This window comes from Saccharomyces mikatae, assembly GCF_947241705.1.
Source record: "Saccharomyces mikatae IFO 1815 strain IFO1815 genome assembly, chromosome: 12".
In the NCBI taxonomy this organism is placed as follows: Eukaryota; Fungi; Ascomycota; class Saccharomycetes; order Saccharomycetales; family Saccharomycetaceae; genus Saccharomyces; species Saccharomyces mikatae.
In genome coordinates, this window is record NC_079267.1 from 1081922 (window position 1) to 1104460 (window position 22539).

The 22539-nt window shown below is 39.2% G+C and overlaps 5 protein-coding genes across 5 annotated transcripts; 2 read left to right on the forward strand and 3 right to left on the reverse strand.

The window, feature by feature from the left end:
• Positions 1-4: 4 nt before the first annotated feature.
• NBP1 (Nbp1p) lies at positions 5-964 on the reverse strand (the record flags this gene model as incomplete). Its single annotated transcript, XM_056224562.1, has 1 exon — positions 5-964. The coding sequence occupies one exon, from the start codon at positions 962-964 to the stop codon at positions 5-7; it is 960 nt and encodes a 319-aa protein (XP_056078469.1).
• A 571-nt stretch (positions 965-1535) lies between these two features.
• Positions 1536-2720, forward strand: GAB1 (GPI-anchor transamidase subunit GAB1; the record flags this gene model as incomplete). Its single annotated transcript, XM_056224564.1, has 1 exon — positions 1536-2720. The coding sequence occupies one exon, from the start codon at positions 1536-1538 to the stop codon at positions 2718-2720; it is 1185 nt and encodes a 394-aa protein (XP_056078470.1).
• Positions 2721-3638: 918 nt separating this feature from the next.
• Positions 3639-4769, reverse strand: SMKI12G5040 (uncharacterized protein; the record flags this gene model as incomplete). The annotated part of the gene is made up of 1 exon (XM_056224565.1): positions 3639-4769. One exon carries the CDS (start codon positions 4767-4769, stop codon positions 3639-3641), a length of 1131 nt encoding a protein of 376 aa, XP_056078471.1.
• Positions 4770-12097: 7328 nt separating this feature from the next.
• SMKI12G5050 (uncharacterized protein) lies at positions 12098-12673 on the reverse strand (the record flags this gene model as incomplete). The annotated part of the gene is made up of 1 exon (XM_056224566.1): positions 12098-12673. One exon carries the CDS (start codon positions 12671-12673, stop codon positions 12098-12100), a length of 576 nt encoding a protein of 191 aa, XP_056078472.1.
• A 2824-nt stretch (positions 12674-15497) lies between these two features.
• On the forward strand, positions 15498-21107 carry SMKI12G5055 (uncharacterized protein; the record flags this gene model as incomplete). The annotated part of the gene is made up of 1 exon (XM_056224567.1): positions 15498-21107. One exon carries the CDS (start codon positions 15498-15500, stop codon positions 21105-21107), a length of 5610 nt encoding a protein of 1869 aa, XP_056078473.1.
• Between the last annotated feature and the right edge of the window lie 1432 nt (positions 21108-22539).

Genomic DNA, 22539 nt, shown 5'->3' on the forward strand with positions numbered 1-22539 from the left:
AAAATCAAGATAAATAACTCGAAAAATCTACTGAGATTGGAGAAAGTGTTTCATCTGCTTTTTCAGTTTCTCTTGAACGATGTGGTGGGGTTGGACAAGTAGAAGATACATGCTCTTCTAGCGGCGGTATCTCTGGTATCTTTGCATTTCGATTATATATTTTCATGGGGCTTGAAGTGAATAATGAGTTTGTTCTTCTTATCGGAGATGGTGAAAGGTCAATTTTTAGGGGTGTAATCTCTTCATTTTTCCTAGCTAGATTCGACATGGTCCTTCTAGTTTTTGTATAGGACGGATCAATATTCGAGGAATCCAATAAATCCTCCAAGATTCTATATTTTTCATTCGAGTAATTCAATGCTTCTTGTAATGATTGCAGCTTGCTTTCCAAGGATTTTATTTTCTCATCTCTTTTCTTGATTTGTCGCTGTAAAAGGATTTCCCTATCTAGATATAATGATTTACTTCCATCTTTCCCGATAAGCACATCAGAACTCCCATTTCTTAATTCGCTAATTCGTTGCTTATTATACTTCAATTCCGATATCTTTCTCTTGAAGGCGTCACTCCTTAGAATCCTCGATTTGGCCATATTTGCATCCATATATGAAGGCCTTTTTTGACATGGCTTTTTCAGAATTATAGTCATGTCGCCACAAATACTTTGCATCTTGTTCATATTTTCATTATCGTTAGAAAAAACATCTCTGATTGTCTGAAATATCCTTTTCAGTCTTCGTCTAAATGTCTTGCCTGTACCTCTACTAAGTTGTTCTTGAGGTCTCCTATCTGGCACCTTTCTTGGTCTCTTTAATGCACTTTTCCCCGTAACACGTAAGAGCTTTCGCCTATTTCTTAAAGTGGATCTTCTTCTTACTTCATCGAGGGATCCGTATTCCCTCTTCCTGCCATCATTTCGTACCCCAAAAAAATCTTTCCATAGTCCTTGAACAGATTTTAGCATACTAGCAGTGCCTATCGTTACACTTTTTCCTTTAATGTGATGTACCTCTATGTGTACTAATGTTTTCATTATTGTTGATACGCGCATCATTTCTATATTATAACACGCGTCACGCATTGTGCTACAATGTCCTAAAATGAAGGAATAAAAGGTCTTAACATACGTGAAGAGTATATTATAAACTGACTTAGAGGAAATCACTGTTAACTATAAGATGATACTAACAGAAGAAGAGAAGCTGGCCTGAATCTTGATCCCTTGTCTTTATTTAATGAGTTTTCGGATGTATCCGTATGATGCTACGTCGCTAATCCAAATCCCAAGCTCTTGTTAAGTACCATTGTCTCTACTATTGCTACCAGGAGTATTTTATCGCACATAATATTCTTAAATAAGGTATGTGTGTCCTTCTTGAGGACGCCCTTTTAAAGATAATACGTTGTTTCTGCCGGGTAAAGATGTGTGTTATTAGCTGAAATGATCTTTGTTTTAAAAGTAACTGGATTCATAGCAGCAATTCAAACTATATACATGACCTAATCTGAAAAAGTCACCAAAAGCGAGAGCTATCATGGATTATACAGCATTGAAGGTAGCCATAGGCTGTATAGCAGTTCGTTTGGCTGTGAGCAGCCTTTTCCCCTCTCTACAACAACAATTGGACCAGTCCGTAGAATTTTCAACTCCCGTAACCTCCTTTAGGTCATTACAGGAAGGTATATACTTACTGCGGAACAATATTCAAGTATACAATCACGGGGTTGTCCACCATCCTCCAATTTTAGTTTTCTTTTTATGTCTATTCAATTCCGACACGTTAGTTTCCCTCATATACGCTTTAATTGATGGGTTGATTGCGTACCAGCTAACGGAGGTGACAAAAGTTTTCAAGAACTTAAAGGTGAAAAGTTGGCTACCGGGGGTCCTCTATGCTGTTAACCCTTTAGTTCTTTTATCGTGCATTAGTCGTTCATCAGTCATATTTACAAATTTTGCCATTTCCTCGTCATTATATTGCATATTAGTCGACGGTAACGTCATTTTATCCTCTGTTATGATTACCGTATCAGGATACTTGTCACTGTACCCTATTCTGCTATTGATTCCTCTATTAGGTATGCTTAAGAATTGGCGACAAAGAATGTTCTCTGTCGTCACTTCCATATTATCTTTAAGCATTCTGTTATTATTTAGCTACAATATTTTAGGCAGCAAAAGTTGGTCTTTCTTGACGCAAGTGTATGGATCTATTATAAACTTCGAGAAGGTTTTCCCAAATTTAGGTTTATGGTGGTACTTTTTCATTGAAATGTTCGACACCTTCATACCATTCTTTAAAGCTGTATTCAATATTTTTATTGCTGCATTCATAACACCATTTGCTGTGCGCTATCATAAGCAGCCTTTTTATGCATTTATCTTGTGTATTGGATGGATTGCTTTAACAAAACCATATCCCTCCTTGGGCGATGCTGGTTTTTTCTTCAGTTTCTTACCTTTCTTCACCCCTCTATTTGGCTATTTAAGGTATCCTATTATATCTGCATTACTCTTTTTACACGCAATTGTTTTGGCTCCGATTTTCTATCACCTATGGGTTGTTTTAGGATCAGGGAACAGTAACTTTTTCTATGCTATTTCCCTTGTTTATGCTCTGGCTATAGCATCTATTTTGGTTGACCTGAACTGGGCAATGCTGAGAATTGAATATGACAACGGTGTACCCAATATCAAATTGAAAGTAACACAAATCTAACTATTTTTCTTCTATAGATGTAGATAGACTAAAAAATAATACTTTTATAATATCATCACGCCTGAACTTATCCCCCATCATACTTATAAATTATAACTGGGTTTCTCTTCGCTAAAAGTAAAAAAACTGGAATTAAAAAGCATGAATAACCAAATTAAAATCCCCATTGAATGATTACTATGATCATTCTTTTTATCAATATTTACTTGAAAGGAGGTTTATCGGAAGGAAAACCAATACATCAGAAAAAAGAGAAATTGTATCATTATTCAACTTTTCAGTAATACTTTTACATGTTATGAGAAGATATAGAGCGGCGAACTAATCACGTAACTGTGAGTACTTATAATTTACTACTAACTTTCCTAAAGTTTGCGTGGTCGGAAAAATACGATATGGCCTAGTCAAGGAATATTATTTAAAGATTCATGCACATTTCGTAGAAGTTCTAGTTTATCTAATATTCAAGCTTCTATATTAGCTGGTTTTTCACCTCGAGGAAAAGGCGTGCTATACATGCAATAAAATGCGATACAGCGGTCCAGAAACTGATTGCACCATCCTCATAGAAAAAGCAGTCTTCTGAAATGTTTATTCAAACATTATTAGAACGTCTTCAATTTTACTGGGACGCTTGTAAATGAAATTGGAATATAATTTTATGCACTCAGTACCTATGGTTCAATCAATAGGTGGCAATTAAATCATAACTTCGTTTGCTGATTTTGCATTCTCCATGAACGTGCGAGTAGGACTACTTAATGACAAACTGAAAAATGGGCTATGACGTTTCCAACATTCCTATTGACTTGTTTTACAAAGGGTAACAAGGCGAGAACGTTTACACCAGGAAACAGAGTTTAATATACCTATATGTAGTAAGCTATATATACATAAAAGAATTTGCTGACTGATTACTTAGTTTAGCACGGCAACTAGTTTTTCACCGGAGTTCTTACCATATTTAATGTCTTCTAGGATAAGAGGGACGTCAGAAAGCCCGTTCTTATAGATTTTTACTGGAATATGGTGAATTTGCCCATCATTGATCTTTGGATTGATAAATTTGACGAATTTGGTGGCAGCTCTTCTGGCTTCTGGGTCAGCCGGGAAAGTAATGCCTCCAAATGGTACATCATGGCCACCTATTGAATACAGTCTTGTTCTGTCAACAGTGACATTTTGCCTCCTGTTTTCCTTTTTGACGTTTTCTTCTGTCAAATTAGTTAATTCGACAACAGTAGCATCCAGTTTATCGGCCGCACATTTGTACACTTGTTGAAGCGTATCTTGATTGGCAACACAATCGACCAAATACGGGATGTTGTTGTACTTGTTTTTAATTTGTTCTACCACATCAATATCATGATAATCAAATAATTCATCGGCACCATATTCTTTCAATAGTCCTTCGTGTTTCCGAGAAGCGACAACAATGATCTTGGTGAAGCCATTCAATTTATTCGCTAATTGGATGAGTAACTGGCCTACTGAGGTTGCACCACCCCATAATAAGATGGGTCCGTTTCTTTGTGGAGTGGATGGCTCCCATTCCAAGTTCAAACCTAAATTATAAGTCAACACCAAACCGGCTGTGGTCAGTGATACTGGGATAGTGGCTGCGCCTTCCAAAGACCTGATAGGGCCGGCAGGTAGAATATCCTCACCCAACAATTTGAGCTCATTGGGTGATTTGTAGGAAACCGCAGTTGAAATAGCAGAATATTCAGCAAAAGCACCATTGGAAGGAAATCTAACGGACGATCCGTGGATAAACCCATAAATATAATCACCAACAGAAAAATCTTTAGGATCAACGGCCGGGCCCAATTTAACAATTTGGCCAGCAGCGTCACATCCCAAAATAGATCCTTGGGGGCCAACCTTGTAGTCAATGTGCGCCCAATCAGTTGGATTACCAGCAACAGCAAGCGTCTTGATCAAAACAAATCCTTCTTCCAATTCAGGAACGGGAATGTTTTCTTTGACAACTGCTTTGCTATTTTCAATGACGACGGCCTTCATGGTTTCTGGAATTGTGATTGACATGTCTGTAGGTTATATGTACTTGATATTTTATACTCAGCTTACCATTTCATAAAATGTAAATTAGGAAGATTTAAGCTAGGTAAAACAGAAAAAGACTTGCCCGCTTTATAAGAACTTTTCTCGGTATTTGCTGAGACAACAATTAATCATATCATTTCACATGGTTGGTTCACACTTAGTAATATCACTCTTTGGGATACGATGCGATGCTCATATGAATGATTTTCTATGTGCTAAACGTCCCTCTGGACGGAGCCGTGCAACAACCATAGCGGACCCGAGCCATCTTAGTCAGCTGGGGCAGGAGCTGCTGTCATAATATAATCTGCAAATGTTTTCTTGCAATTTTCCATGGCAGTGGAAAGTTTAACACGTTTATTGTTTTATTCTTTTCTCGTATATTCTTTTCTCGTATATTCCATCCTGGGAAACATTTCAACAGAATGAACGCCTATTAATTGAAACCTACTCAGTTGAAGTTGCTGAAGCTGCTTTCAACTACAGTGACTTCACCACCATGTTAACCGGTCTTTCTCCAGACCAAGTCACTAGAATGATCACCGGTGTCCCATGGTACTCGAGCAGATTAGAGCCAGCCATCGCTAGTGCCCTATCCAAAGACGGTATCTACACTATTGCAAACTAGGGACGAGCGCCTTTACGAATGAAAACCATAGACAGTGAAAAGTAACGAAAAATAAGAAAAGAATGCTCTTTTGGTGATATAAATACAGCTGACTATCAATACATGTATATTAATATTACAAACCCATTTGATCAGTGACGGTATTCGTGAACCATTAAGTTGAGAACGATTAACGCAGAAAAAAAAAATTCTTTTGGGCTAACTTTTCAAAGAAAAGAGCTGACAGTAAGGAGGTAACGTGTCATAAGCTTAAGAGGAATATAAGAGTCCGAAACATTTGGCTTCATACTCTTCTGCTTCTCCCATATAAGAGGTCCCTTTTTTTATGCCGTCGGCCGGAGCCGTTTTACATGCGTCACTTTTAAGATTAACGTTGTAGATCAAGGAAGGGGCTATACAAGTTGCTTGTCATAGCAATAGAACATTAATCTCTTGTCTTATAAATATTGTTGAAATGAAAATCAACTACCGTCTATCAACTTGAAGTCTTACTATAAGTATATGATCATATACGGTGTTAGAAGATGTCATAAGTCATGAGAAGCTGAAATGCAAGGATTGATAATGTAATAGGATAATGACTGACAACAAAAAAAAGGAAAGAACATAAAGTAATATTATTATGTAAAATTATCGATTCCCTTTTGTGGATTTTAAAATCCTCGAGGAGAACTTCTAGTATATTCTGTATACTTAATAATATTGCCTTTATCAATAATGGAATCCCAACAATTATCTCAAAATTCACCCAATATCACGAATCATATATCTATTTTATACGTAATTATAACTTAATAGAAACAAAACACCAAAATTGAGTTTTTGCAAAAGATCCTTCACGTTTTTCATGTACTTCCCCCAGATACCACTGAGAAATATGTCCTTCAAAGCCCTACTGACATCATCTAGGATGAACATGTTTGAACAGCAATTTATTAGAAAGCAGGAGAGCCGTTTTCAGCAAACGTCTGATTGATATATGGGGAAAATCAGAGAAATATTGCCCGTACTGTGCATTTCCTTAAACTTTACGGTACAAAAGTCTAAAAAGATTCATCCATGATCTGTTACTTAAATCAGCGTGTACGTTCCATCAGTAGTTTTTAATTGGCACAGTGTAGTCACTGAAAGTCGAAGTAATATTTTTAAGTAGGGCAATATCTATTATTAACCTTTATAAAGGTGACATAACGTATACATCAAACATCCCTTCAAATTTAATATTTTGATATGGCAAACAAAAAGCATTTTTGGGATGACAGTGAAGTAAATAGTCCATCCAACATGACCATCTACAACCACCAGCATCCATTGCATAATGATACTCATAACCTGCTCTAGTCATTACAGGGTAACGTCCACAATGACCACAAGCGCTCGCAATTTCCAAGCAGTGTCTAACCTCACCACAGGGTTCATTGTAACAGTCAGACTCCTCATCTCGAGAATACAAATCCCCAATGTCAGTGGTAGATGCATTTAAAGATGATTATTCTATGCGCTGAACAAGATATTCCTTGACAGGACCCTCTAAATTATTCTCTCTGACAAATGAACAATAATCGACGCTGGAATTATAGGCATACTTAGTCAGGTTACCGTTCACTTCATTAGTAACTAAAGTGTCATTTTTAGGTGTGACCTCAATCGTAGCATTGTCACGTTGAAATTGATAAGCCATGAACTCTCCAATATCAAAGATACCAGTCCAAATGGAGAAATCATTCTCAGCATCCGGATGATGATACAAGGAATGGCTCAACAACCAGCACTGCTGGTTGTTATCAGTAAAATTTGGTCTACCTTCAAGGCACTTAAATTAAAAAAGGCATCTGTCTCCGCAGCTAAAGCTGCCCAGATCAAACTAATGGAAATAATGATAGCGCGCATGTTCTGACTGAATTGAAAGAAACATTCTATTATTGTCCGATTTCTGAGATACTAATAGAAAAAAACTGTTATACCTAAACACAACCACATTTATGTACTTGTTTGTAAGCAATTAATCGAAAGCAACAAAGCATACACAAGGAAAAATTCAATCCCGTTGGAGGATAAAGTTTCTTGCTACTTGCTCTAAACCGAGTTAGTATAATAGAAATTGCAGCCACCACTACCAGATGTCACATGATGGTGTCCTGAGAAACGGCCATAACCGTATAATCGAACTTTGCATTAGTTACTAAATAGGAATTTCTTTAATGTGTATCTCCTGGCAGCTGCCACTTTGATTTAACATAGTTTCTGCCGGCGCTATCTAAACATAAGCATCCGCAACTAGCCGGCCTCCTGCCGCGTATTCAAGAAGGAAAATGGTAATTGAACACAAAAAGGAGTAAAGAAGATTAATTTTTTTATAGTAGAAAAGGCTACCAAAAAATTACGAATGTGTGTGATGATGAGTACGATGTACAATATTATAACTAACATTTAGTATATAGGTACGTCGTACATCATCAATGTGCTAAACGTACCTAAAGTTTATTCCCTGAACCATGCGCTACTAAGTTTTTCAAGGATCGGCTACTCATAACCTGAATATGATGCTTGCTTTTAATGATATGAAGTTTGGTTGACGTGAGGATGATTAATGCCTGTGGCTCGACGCGGAGGGTTTTAATGGCGCACCAAATTTACATAACGTGATCAATGAATGCTCCTAACCACATGTCGTGAATATAATGTGTTGGAACAAGTGGTAATGAATATGAGTCGCTATGGTCGCAATCTAAATGCCCATATAGTATATTAATGTACACCTCCTATACGTTTAAGATGAAGTAGATAATTCACCTTAACTTTAAATTTAATTTTTTCAGAGTGATTGCACCTATTGCAGAAGAAATGTTAAACGAGAAGCGCAGACAATACTGAAGCTGAGTTAAAGATCTATTAGTTGAGTATGATATAGTAGTTCTATATATGAGGAATATGAGTCGTCACGTCAATGTATAGTGACTACCGGAATCACTATTATATTGATCATAGTTAATAGTGAATCAATTGGCGTGTGTTTTATAAACCTCTCTTATATAGCATAAGAAGAATCCATACTTATTCTTCATTATTACTATTTTTAACCTCTAATTATCATCATAATGTGATTAACTGCGCCGCTCACTTCTTCTTGCTCTATAGTCCAACACTTGATGGTGCTGATGTAGTCGGGTGAGCCAGTATAGCAGTGAACCTCGAATGTTAATTTAGAGAAGTTAACCACAAATATGCGTTCATTTAGAACATCGTTCTCTAATCTCAAAGAAGAAGTTGTTCTTCTGGCCTAGTACGGATTTACCTACTTTAAAAAAGATCAAGGCTAGTTTTTCATTATTACATTGCCATTAGATGAGTGGAAAAATTTACTCCATAGAGACTACCTTACCAAGAATATAGGTAGCAAAATGTTGTTTTTTATTGTACACACTTTTATACAATTACCTTCCCATGAACTTTGTATTGATTAGAACTCTTTCTCCGGTTCTTTGAGTGGTTGGTAATTGTAGAAAATGGACGAAATGATTGTGGACTTTCACAGCCTGATTACCACCATAAAAGTGCTGCTGCTTCTACAAATACACTGCTATAAGGCGATAAGCTAAGATACCAAACATAGGAAGGCCACGTCGCGTTACTGACGAATAGTATCTAATCATAGATGTTCATATTTGAAACGCCATTTGATGCACTGTGCACATTTTTCATGCCGGGTGAAATTTAAAGAAACCAGCTTTCATTTTGGCGATGAAATCATGATATAATCATCATAAGAAATTGTTATGTTTAGAATAGAAGAAAAATAATTAAATTTTAATGAGATTTATAAGCATCGCCTTACCTTCTTGCGATTAAGGTAATTTTATAGAAATTAGAGCAGAAATTCAAAAGTTTCGTTCTATCGAGCCGTAGTCTTAGGTACAAAAATTTGATTTATAGTTTAGGCTACACAGCAAGCTCCTCCTTCAGCTGTTAGAGTATGTAGATGTTGTGGTCACTGATGGACATTGAGTCAGTGTAGCATTTGAGTGCGGCGGTAAAACACTCACATTGGCAGCCACCGTATTGTGGAAGCTGCTTCAAGGCGCGTGATTGGAAAAAGGCAACAAGAATAGGGGGAAAGATTGCATAATGGGGGGTTATCTGCTCCTCCTTGACGAGTATTGGTGGCGTTATTCTGCAGAGATATCATTCAATCTAGCTACTGCTTCCAGTAAATTTGATGACAGTACAAATGCTGTTTTAACGGTTTCAAAATTTACACCATTATTTGCGCACTGCGTATGAATAATCGTCTTACTTTGCTAGAATAATATCAATGTGCGATAGTAAAATGAATATTTTTCTGACACCGTCGGACTTATTGAAATAGACAATAGCTGATTTTATATTGTGACGGTGAAAAAGTATAAGTAGCGGCGAAATGATGCTGTTGTAGAATTATCTTTCTATTTCGTGATGACAGATCTTCAAGTAAAGTGGTGGTAAACTTAGCTAATGTTTTAACCAACGCGACTGCAGCTACACTGAGCGCATGGTCTAATACAGTTCCCTTAGAGACATATTTTCATTTTGATGAGGCATCGGGATTTGGCGACTACTATTTGAATGTATCCGTAATCTGGATGAATGAAACCCTTTATGAAACCAGAATTGTTCCAGCTATTATCAATGTCCGTGAATGGCTTGACGATATGGAGGCAAACGATCCTTCACCTAGTGTAACTAACCCATACGAAACTTCAGGTTATCATGCCTTTTCAACAGTAGTACCTATTTTAATGGAAAATATGAAAGTGGTATAAATTGCTGACAAAAGTGCATTGACTGTCGTAAAAGCATTCACTGTTCTGGAATATACATGGTACGCAAGAGGTGTACAGCTAATGATAAGCGTACATAGGGCAAGAAGTGTCTCCCAAACTGAGGTCTATAGTACCACAGGACGAAGCAACTTTTTATGCCATTATAAAAGACGTGCTTGAATTTTTATGTAGTTAGTTTCTAAAAGCTTTTTTAGTTGGGTTGAGAATAAGTAAAATATTGTTCAAAAACATGTTCTTTATGTGCCCTCGTCCGTGGGAATTTTGGAATGATGTCAACGGCGTTAGAGTTTGTGAAAAATTCATGCTAAATTTAACCCAAGTAATGCTTTTCTTTTGTTGTTAAAGCATGAAGTAATATTATATTATTATATGTAGTCATCTTAGCAAGTTGCATTAATACATTTTGAGTTGATGTGTTATATGATTCAGGTGATGATAATGAAGGCGGGTTACAAGAAGGCGCACTTTCATCATAGGTGATTAATATAGAGCCAATGTCCCGAGTTCATTAATTCAAGTAAATGTGTAATTATATGTTTAAAGTTTACCGTTCTGGGAAAAGAAACCTGATCTAGTTTAACTGACTGGCTATAGAAGTTTATTATCACATGAAAAAGCTGTGCTTGTCACTGTCATAGTGATGATCAGGTTGGTAGAAGTTAAATAATCGAATCATAATACGTATTTAAAAGAAATTGAATATTCTCCTGATAAGTAATATTGCTTAGTGTAATATTCTCTGCGCTGGAGGTATAGGCTGTCCAAGATCACCTATAGAATTGAAAGAAAATGCATTTAGATATCCTAGGATTATCTTCTAGGGTATACAATACATGAAAAGTCACAGACTCCAACAGAAGAGTAAAATGTAACCACGGCGTATTGTCTTCTATGATAGTCTGGAAATGATCTAATAAAAGATTGGGAAAAAAATCATGATCATGTTTAAAGTTCAGACAGCAGAACTTTATTTTTCCCTTGTCCAATAAAATAGTTACAGGAAACTACTAAAATATTATTTTAAGGCCGTGGAAAGCAGTTGTGTCACAATTAAACACATCTCGTCTGAACTGCTCTCCTGAAGAACGATGTAGTTTGCAGTATCCACCGTCTTCTTCAAAGATGGTAGATAGATGACGTAACCATCAGGGTCTCGAGATGGATATAAAGCGTAGCCAGGTTTACCACGAGGATAAACCTCTGCCTCGGGGTCGTGTTTATTAACTATAATACGTTGACCAAAAGGGAGCAAAGTAAAAGAGTTAAGTGCTCCTAGAACTACACGTTGCCGTGCAGATTTTCCGTTTTTTGATGCGGCTAATGAGTTTCTGATTATGGGAGAAAATTCGACTGCTGAGAACCATTAATGATACGGTAAATCACTGTGATGAAGTTATGTACAAAAGTCATCAAATAACACAGGGTTAACCCTTTTGGCGACACTGTCTGTTCTGGAATCCGTTGAGTTGGTATTACATGGAGTTATTCCACGTTTCATTAGAAATATCGGAACGACTTTATTAGTGTATCCTGAACGATATTGGAGTTCAAATACCGAGACTTCGGAGTTAAATTGACGGTCGATGAGAGCTAGTATTGTAGTAAAGACTCGCAAAATGGACTCTTTTCGACAATTATATAATAGATAAACCCACTGAGAATCTTTTTTTCTTATTAGTGAATGAGATAAAGCGAGCTGGTACACTCTTTGACAGATTGAGAACGGGTCCACATGTTGAAACATGTAGGTACTGAAAAACTTCATATGATTTATGATAGTTTAGTCGTGGCCCGATGAGGCATATATTTGTAGCACCTTTGCCCATCAAACAATCTGGACATTTATAACTGGTAGCGTTAGACTAGTCCACATCTGATTCCTTCAGAAACTTAACTGAACTATTCCCAATAGAATGTTTAATGAATCGAGCATTGGCATGGCTAAAAATGCTGTGGATTATATGATAGGGATATCTGTGAGTAGATTCAGCGCTATCCACTTTATTAATAGCCTGTACTGGATTGCTAGGAGAAATTAGGTATTCTTTAGATAACCTGTAAAAGTCATCATACTCAATTATGAAGGTAAGCATAGTGCCATCATATAGTTCTAGGACGTTCCTGGTAAAACATGGTGTAATGTTCTGTTTAGCCGGTTCATTTAAACTCAGAAGATCATAAGTGTGATTTTGTTCGTGTAATGCGCTAATAGACGCTTGAAAATTTTTGAAAAAGTTAAAGCGAAGATTACCAAGAAACTTGAGTGGAACATTATGTTTCTGTATGGTGGCTGTATTTCTCGTAACATTGGGTGATTCGAAATAGAGATTATCGGTTGTTCTGACAAGCGATTTTGATGCGCCTGAAGCAATGACAAAGTGGCCGTGAAGGTCGGGAGGCGAGTTTTTAAAACGATTTCCTACGTGAGACCTGTCCATGAAGCTTTCAATAGTAAAATCAATAACAGTATTTAGATATATTACACGAGAAGAAGATGATCTAGAAAGTGCGATTCAAGACATAGAAGATGTTGACGAAAGGAATCAGAATAAGTTACTGCAAGTGAAAGCTTTATTGGAACAGGTAAGATTTAAAACTTGCTTGGACATTTAAAACACATATATTATAAGCAGTTGTACGTAAATGATGTATCACTTATTATGTTGACATATGTAATTGTGATGTAGTGTATCTATAATAATGTGATAGAATTATGAGATCTCTTCCCAGATTAACACACTCGACATATTAAACAGACCTACATCTTGTGTCTTATCTTACAGAAAACACCGTTTTTTGTAATATGATGAGATATGTAAGGAATATATATATTAGTCGGTACCAAAATATTGCATGAAAGACAAGATTCTCGATCAAAGAAGTAGCGTCTAGAGGTTATGTACTATCATGTGAGTATGTGCTATACTATATTACACTCAATTGAATTGTAAGTAGTTTATAGTGTGTATTTTAGAATAATGAGTATGCACTATCGCTATATTATAATAGATTGAACGAAGGTATTAGGATGACGAGGTTAATTCTAAAGTTTTAATGTAGCGTCGGTATATGTGTTGAATATTAGAGCGATGTAGCACCACGGAAGTGTTCAGAGTAAATCCGTTGTTTAATCTACCATAAGGGCATGGTGACCCTGCAAATATTCGACTTTCATAATGGTAGGAACAGTGTTAATATAGTATGTATCTACTCCGTAGGATTTATGATTGAGATATTTTTATATTTTGGTGATTATTGAGGTGATTTTTTAAGATTATGAATAATATATGTACATAATGAGTAGACAGAATGTGGAAGAATAGGTAATATTATATGCAAGTAAGTGCATATATATGATATTTGGGTCCGTAAAATATATTATAAACACAAAAATGGGAATAAAAGTGGTTTTTATGGGTAAATGGCACAGGGTGTGAAGCGCTGAGGTAAGCGCCGTGTATGGTGATGTATGGTGATGTATAGTGGTAACCATGGCAACTGAGTGAGAGGTGAGGATGAGGATGAGGAGCAGTGCGGCAGTGTGGCAGTAGGGTAGAATGAGAGTAGTGTATTCTTAGCATCCGTAGGCGTATGGAGAGCTATTAAGGAGAAGAAGAAGGCATGGTAGGTGTTGATATGTGGTGAGGTAGCTAGATGTGGTTAGAGGTGGGATGGGGAGTAGTGGTAGGGTATGATGTTAGGTATGATTGTTTACATATTATGTTAGGTATGATTGTTTACATTTGATTGTTTACATATGATTGTTTACATATGATTGTTTACATTTGGATGTTTACATATTATGTTAGGTATGTTGTAGAGGTAGATGGTAGATGGTAGGATAAGTGGAAGTGGTGGTTGGTGGTAGATATGGAGTAGTGATGAGATGTGAAGGATGGCAGGTGGAGAGCGTAGGCAGTGGAGGAGCAGGTAGGGTAAGCTAAGGCAGTGGGGTTGGAGTTGGAGAGGTAGGGTTAGACAGCGAGGTAGGGCTGATAGTAGGGTTAGAGATAGGGTAAGTAAGTGTGTACTTCTCATGATAGTGATGGTGATGGTGATGGTGATGGTGATGGTGATGGTGGTAGTGATGGTGATGGTAGTGATGGTGATGGTAGTAGTGATGGTGGTAGTGATGGTGGTAGTGATGGGTGATGGTGATGATGATGGTAATGGTGGTAGTGAAAGTAGTGGGTGTGATAGTGATGGTGGTAGGGTTAGTGATTGTGATAGTGATAGTGATGGTGATGATGATGATGATGGTGATAGTGATGGTGTGTGGGTGTGGTGTGGGTGTGGGTGTGGGTGTGGGTGTGGGTGTGGGTATATATATGTTACCTTATTGCACGCTGGATGGTATTAGACAACGCCGTAGGGACATATTGCACCGTGGAAGTAACTCTGTACGAAAGCTGTCATTATTTCCTGTTTAGGCACTTGGGGACGCAAATTGTGGCCGAAGATCTGGCGTCAAGGAATTTTTTTATAGTGGGATATTGCACCAAGGAAGTAACTTGATACGTATTTTCTTATTAAGCAGGGTAATATATTTTTCTTTTTTCTTGAGGGGGAGCGTCGGAGAAGTTACGGGAAATTTTTGGAGAAGGTTTTCTGACGCGTTATATATATAGGTGCGCCAAAAAGGTCTACCTTACTTCGAAGCGTAAGGTCATATACCTAATAAGGAAATGTAATTCATAAGTTTTTATTATATTGGTCTTTTCGAGAGCGGAAGAAGCTGCAGGCTGAGCGCATAATTTCTTGAAGCGACCAACTGGTTCATGTTTAAGTAACCAAGAGAACATCCACGAAGCGGCTTGAGCAATGAACAGAATCCTGGTTCTCCTCGACTAAGCAGACAGATTGAGATACTACGCACAAACATGGAAGTTGAAAAAGAAAGTACGTACCTACTACTTTATTTTTGCAGGCCGGAAATCAAGCGATGAATGACGATCCTCAGGAAGAAACGGATATCTCTCTGTTTTCTATGTTGTGCTTGAAGGGGTCAGTGGCTAATCTTGATGGGATTTTTTATTAACTGTGCTTTGTTGCTGCTGGAGATTTGCACTTGTGTAGCAGAGGTCTTTTTCTTTTGGGTGCTCATTACATAATTCTGCATCTTCTCAATAGAGTAGCTCAATTGCATTCCTAGATGATGATAGGGTGGAAACTGGACAATCTTTTGTTTATATTGATGGATTTCTTGTCAAAAAGCATAACAATCAACATACTATTGTTAATTTCGAAACTTACAAAAATAAAATGAAAATTTCCGATAAGCGTAAGTTTGAAAAAGCAAACTTTGAGGAGTTTGAGTCCGCTCTAAATAACAAAAACGACTTGGTACATTGTCACTCAATAACTTTATTTGAATCGATCCGCACGGAAGTGCGATCATTCTACGAAGACGAAAAGTCTAGCCTAATCAAGGTGGTAAAATACAGAACCGATGCAATGGATAGGAAAAGATCTTTTGAAAAAATTGTCATTCCCGTCATGGTTAAAAAAAATGTACAAAAGTTTCTGACGTTTGTTGAAGACGAACCAGATTTCCAGAGCGGACCCATCCCTTCAAAGTATCTTATTCCCAAGAAAATCAACTTGATGGTCTACACGTTGTTTCAAGTACATACTTTGAAATTTAATAGGAAAGATTACGATATCCTTTCTCTTTTTTACCTCAACAGAGGATACTATAGTGAGTTGAGTTTTCGTGTCCTGGAACGTTGTTACGAAACTGCGAGTTCCAGGCCGAACGACAGCTCTACGATGCGTACTTTCACCAACTTTGTTTCTGGCACGCCTATTGTAAGGAGTCTTCAGAAAAGCACCATAAGGAAATATGGATACAATTTGGCACCCTACATGTTTTTGTTACTACACGTAAATGAGCTTTCGATTTTTTCCGCATATCAAGCAAGTTTACCTGGCGGTAAGAAAGTCGACACAGAGCGGCTGAAACGTGATCTATGCCCACGTAAACCCACTGAGATAAAGTACTTTTCACAGATATGTAACGATATGATGAACAAAAAAGACGGATTGGGTGATATTTTGCATATTATCTTGCGAGCATGTGCGCTTAATTTTGGGGCGGGACCCCGTGGTGGTGCTGGTGAGGAAGAAGATCTATCTGTTGCGAATGAACAATCCGTTATTCCCTCTGTGGACGAACATGGCTTAAAAGTATGCAAGTTGCGCAGTCCTAACACTCCACGAAGGCTCAGAAAAACACTAGATGCCGTGAAAGCTTTATTGGTGTCTTCTTGTGCTTGCACCGCAAAGGATTTAGATATATTTGATGACAACAACGGCGTTGCGATGTGGAAATGGATCAAAATTCTGTACCACGAAGTAGCACAGGAAACCGCGCTGAAGGACTCTTATAGAATAACTTTGGTACCTTCTTCTGATGGTATATCAGTATGTGGAAAACTGTTTAATCGCGAGTATGTCCGCAGCTTTTACTTTGCATGCAAGGCTCAGTTTGACAACCTTTGGGAAGAGTTGAACAATTGCTTTTATATGCCTACAGTGGTTGATATTGCCAGTCTCATTTTGCGTAATCGAGACGTGTTGTTCAGAGAGCCAAAGCGAGGAATTGACGAGTATCTGGAAAACGATTCTTTTCTTCAAATGATACCTGTTAAATATCGTGAAATTGTGCTGCCAAAGTTGAGAAGAGATACTAACAAAATGACCGCGGCTCTTAAAAATAAAGTGGCTGTTGCAATTGACGAGCTTACGGTGCCACTTATGTGGATGATCCATTTTGCCGTAGGATACCCTTACCGGTATCCAGAGCTTCAGCTACTCGCTTTTGCCGGTCCTCAGCGCAACGTATACGTCGACGATATAACAAGGCGCATCCAACTATACACTGATTATAACAAGAACGGTTCATCGGAGCCTCGACTAAAGACACTTGACGGACTCACTTCAGATTACTTGTTTTACTTTGTCACTGTGCTAAGGCAAATGCAGATATGTGCGCTTGGTAACAGTTATGACGCCTTTAAACACGATCCTTGGATGGATGTCGTGGGGTTTGAGGATCCAAATCAAGTAACAAATCGAGATACTTCGAGGATAGTTTTGTATTCCTACATGTTTCTGAATACCGCTAAGGGCTGTCTCGTTGAATATGCAACTTTTCGACAGTACATGAGGGAACTTCCGAAGAATGCACCTCAGAAGCTGAATTTTCGGGAGATGCGCCAGGGGTTGATTGCCCTAGGGCGGCACTGCGTAGGTAGCAGATTTGAAACAGATTTGTACGAGTCGGCGACGAGTGAACTCATGGCCAACCATTCCGTTCAAACAGGGCGAAACATTTACGGTGTGGATTCCTTTTCGTTAACCAGTGTCAGTGGAACGACCGCCACTTTATTGCAGGAGCGAGCTTCCGAGCGCTGGATTCAATGGTTAGGCCTTGAAAGAGACTACCATTGTTCCTTCTCCAGTACTCGGAATGCGAGAGATGTAGTAGCAGCAGTAGCAGGCGAAGCGAGTTCAGATCATCATCAAAATTTTTTGAGTGCAACGCGAAAAAGGCCCCGAGAGCCCAAGAGCACAAACGATATCCTCGTCGCAGGTCGGAAACTTTTTGGCAGATCCTTTGAATTCAGGGACTTGCATCAGTTGCGCTTATGTTATGAAATATACATGGCAGACACACCCTCTGTGGCAGTACAAGCCTCACCGGGCTATGGTAAGACGGAGTTGTTTCATCTTCCCTTAATAGCACTCGCGTCCAAGAGCGACGTGAAACATGTGTCGTTTCTGTTTGTACCGTACACAGTGTTGCTTGCTAATTGCATGATCAGGTTGCGCCGAGGCGGTTGCTTGAATGTGGCCACTGTAAGAAACTTTATTGAAGAGGGTTACGATGGTGTTACTGATTTATACGTGGGGATCTACGATGACCTTGCTAGCGCCAACTTCACAGACAGGATAGCTGGGTGGGATAATATTGTTGAGTGCACCTTTAGGACCAACAATGTAAAGTTGGGTTACCTCATTGTAGATGAGTTTCACAACTTGGAAACGGAGGTCTACCGGCAGCCGCAATTTGGGGGCATAAGGAACCTCGATTTTGACGCTTTCGAGAAAGCAATCTTTTTGAGCGGCACAGCACCTGAGGCTGTAGCTGATGCTGCGTTGCAGCGCATAGGGCTTACGGGACTGAGCAAGAAATCGATGGACATCAACGAGCTCAAACGGTCGGAAGACCTCAGCAGGGGTTTATCCAGCTATCCCACACAGATGTTCAATCTGATTAAGGAGAAATCTGAGGTGCCTTTAGGGCATGTGCATAAAATTTGGAAAAAAGTGGAATCACCTCCCGAAGAAGCACTGAAGCTTCTTTTAGCCCTGTTTGAAACTGAACCAGAGTCGAAGGCCATTGTAATTGCTAGCACAACCAAACAAGTGGAAGAACTGGCCTGCTCTTGGAGGGAGTATTTCAAGGTGGTATGGATACACGGGAAGCTGGGTGCTGCGGAAAAGGTGTCTCGCACGGAGGAGTTTGTCACTGACGGTGGCATGCGAGTTCTCATCGGAACAAAATTAGTGACTGAAGGAATTGACATTAAGGAATTGATGATGGTGATCACGCTTGATAATAGACTTAATATTATTGAGCTCATTCAAGGCGTGGGAAGACTAAGAGAAGGAGGCCTCTGTTATCTATTATCTAGAAAAAACAGTTGGGCGGCAAGGAATCGTAGGGGTGAATTATCACCAATTAAGGAAGGCTGTATAACCGAACAGGTACGCGAGTTTTATGGACTTGAATCAAAGAAAGGAAAAAAGGGCCAGCATGTTGGATGCTGTGGCTCCAGGACGGACCTGTCGGCAGACACAGTGGAACTGATAAAGAGAATGGACAGATTGGCTGAAAATCAGGCCACAGCCTCCATGTCGGTTGCTGCGTTACCGTCTAGTTCACAAGAGAGAAGTAGTAGTGACAGGTACAGAGATTATTGCAGCAGCGATGAGGACAGCAACGCGGGCATTCATGATAGTACCAATGCTAGTACCAATGCTAGTACCAATGCTAGTACTAATGCTAGCACCAATGCTAGCACTAACGCCAGTACTAATGCTAGCACCAATGCCAGTACTAATGCTAGCACTAATGCTAATACTGCTGATAGTACCAATGCTAATACTGATGCTAATACTGCTGATAGTACCAATGCTAGGACTAGTGCTGTTACCACCGCCAGCACCAACGTCAGGACTAGTGCTGTTACCACCGCCAGCACCAATGCTAGGACTAGTGCTAATACTGCTGATAGTACCAATGCTAGGACTAGTGCTGTTACCACCGCCAGCACCAATGCTAGGACTAGTGCTGTTACCACCGCCAGCACCAATGCTAGGACTAGTGCTGTTACCACCGCCAGCACCAATGCTAGGACTAGTGCTGTTACCACCGCCAGCACCAATGCTAGGACTAGTGCTAATACTGCTGATAGTACCAATGCTAGGACTAGTGCTGTTACCACCGCCAGCACCAATGCTAGGACTAGTGCTGTTACCACCGCCAGCACCAATGCTAGGACTAGTGCTGTTACCACCGCCAGCACCAATGCTAGGACTAGTGCTGTTACCACCGCCAGCACCAACGCCAGGACTAGTGCTACTACCACCGCCAGTACCACTGCTAGCACCAACGAGGACTCCAATACAGGTGGAAATGCTGAGAGTAATAGATTCCATCCAGCCACTGACATTGATAAAGAGCCATATAAGCGGAAAGGAAGTCAAATGGTCTCGCTAGAGAGAAAGAAACTGAAAGCACAATTTCCCAATACTTCTGAGAATATGAATGTATTAGAGTTTCTTGGCTTTCGGTCCGATGAAATTAAACATCTTTTCCTGTATGGTATCGATATATACTTCTGCCCAGAGGGAGTATTCACACAATACGGATTATGCAAGGGCTGTCAAAAAATGTTCGAGCTCTGCGTCTGCTGGGCTCGCCAGAAAGTATCGTATCGGAGGATAGCTTGGGAAGCACTAGCTGTGGAGAGAATGCTGCGAAACGACGAGGAATACAAAGAATACTTGGAAGATATTGAGCCATATCATGGGGACCCTGTTGGATATTTGAGATTTTTTACCGTAAAAAAGAGAGAGATCTACTCTCAGATACAAAAAAAATATGCTTGGTACCTGGCTATTACTAGAAGAAGAGAAACAATTAGTGTACTGGATTCGACAAGAGGCAAGCAAGGGAGCCGAGTTTTCCGCATGTCTGGAAGGCAAATCAAAGAGTTGTATTTCAAAGTATGGAGCAACTTGCGTGAATCAAAGACGGAGGTGCTGCAGTACTTTTTGAACTGGGACGAAAAAAAGTGCCAGGAAGAATGGGAGGCAAAAGACGATACGGTCGTTGTGGAGGCACTCGAGAAACTTGGAGTTTTTCAGCGTTTGCGTTCTATGACAAGCGCTGGACTGCAGGGTCCGCAGTACGTCAAGCTGCAATTTTGCAGGCATCATCAACAGCTGAGGAACAGGTATGAATTAAGTTTAGGAATGCACTTGCGGGAACAGATTGCGCTGGGAGTTATCCCATCTAAACCGCCGCATTGGACGCCTTTCCTCTCGATGCTGATAGGCTTGTTCTACAATAAAATATTTCGGCAGAAACTGGAGTATCTTTTGGAGCAGATCTCGGAGGTGTGGTTATTACCACATTGGCTTGATTTGGCAAACGTCGAAGTTCTCGCTGCAGATAACACGAAAGTACCACTGTACATGCTGATGGTAGCGGTTCACAAAGAGCTAGGTAGCGATGATGTTCCAGACGGTAAAATTGATATATTATTATGTAGAGATTCGAGCAGAGAAGTTGGAGAGTGATGGACGTTGTTACGACTGTTGCTGATTGTGTATTGTGTAGTATATGTTTTGTTCTAAGTTTCAAGAAAAAGTGAAAAAAACAAAATGGATTTGTTTTTGTTTCTGGTCAGATTCCTTAATAGTTGAAAACAAACTGGCGGAAAGAAAGGGCATTGGAGAAGATCAGTGTGAGTTGCTCAGAATGTGATGAACACTTCGGAGTCATCTAGCTTTAATCTTGAACATAAAAGTATTACGAAGACTTACATGCGGTTTGCACCAACTATTCTCAAGCCGATAGAGCTGCTGGCACGGCTGTGGTAGGTAGAATGCCTTTAGGTGCTCAAATTGAAATGGATGTTACTGCCTTTGAAAACAGTTAACAATGCAAAAAAGTTAGTTTGCGTACAAATACTTCTTGGACCGCTTAACTACAAACAGTATATATTTTCCCTTGATATATTTTTACTGTACTTAAAGTAAAGTCAAAAATTATAAACGAGAAGATTTAGTTGCAAATAGGATATGATAGTCAAAAATTAACGGGGAAAATATGACTGGAGAGTGCGGCAAAGAATCACTGTTGAGCAAAGACCTGGCTTACGCCTGTTTCCCTCCGAACGGCTCTTTAACGTACAATATGAACAGAGGATATCCAATATCATTGTTGGTTCGAAAATGTTGGAATAAGTGATTACAACTACGCTCTTTGCATAAATTAGATTAGGCAAATTCTAATATTGGGGTTTCCTGCAGTAGTAAGATAAAGATCTATTAGTTGTCCAGAACTTAGTATATAAGAAGATGAGTTATCATGAATGTCCCGAATCATGTCTGAACCATTGGGTTCAACACAATAATCAGCATGTGTTTTATATACCTCTCTTATATAAATTAAGAAGGAACGACTTATTCTTAATTATTACAAGTTACTAAACCAGTCGTTATCAACAGAAGATTTTTTTAAAAAGGTCCTACGGTGCAATGAATCCAAGAATCAAGGCTAGAGATGCCAGTCAAAGGTGAAGCGGCTAGCATTTTTTCGATAGTTCGGGACCTACTATTTCAAAGGAAACAGTTAAAGATCACTTTCTTTTTTCGGCGTCTCATTCTTGGAGTAACGGCTGTAGGCAGTAGTCCCCACAGGTGCATCCGACAGGCCATAAGCAACTGAGTCCATGCAGATTACTGAATATTCTTCGCTTGTGGAAGGCGCGATTTTGCTCCCGCATTCATGAGAGTGGGGAAAGGCGTGCAGTAGGAGTAGTGAGCGATTCTTTTTTGGTGGCCTACGAACATAAAATGTGCCAGATTCGGTTTGAAAGAGCTCTGCGGTAAAGCCAGGAGACAGTTGCTGCGGCACATCAACGATATTTTGTAGTCATTATAATCCTCTTTTATGATCGAAACAGATCGGGCCATCAATTTTTGTGTAAAAAAGGGGTGCTCCAAG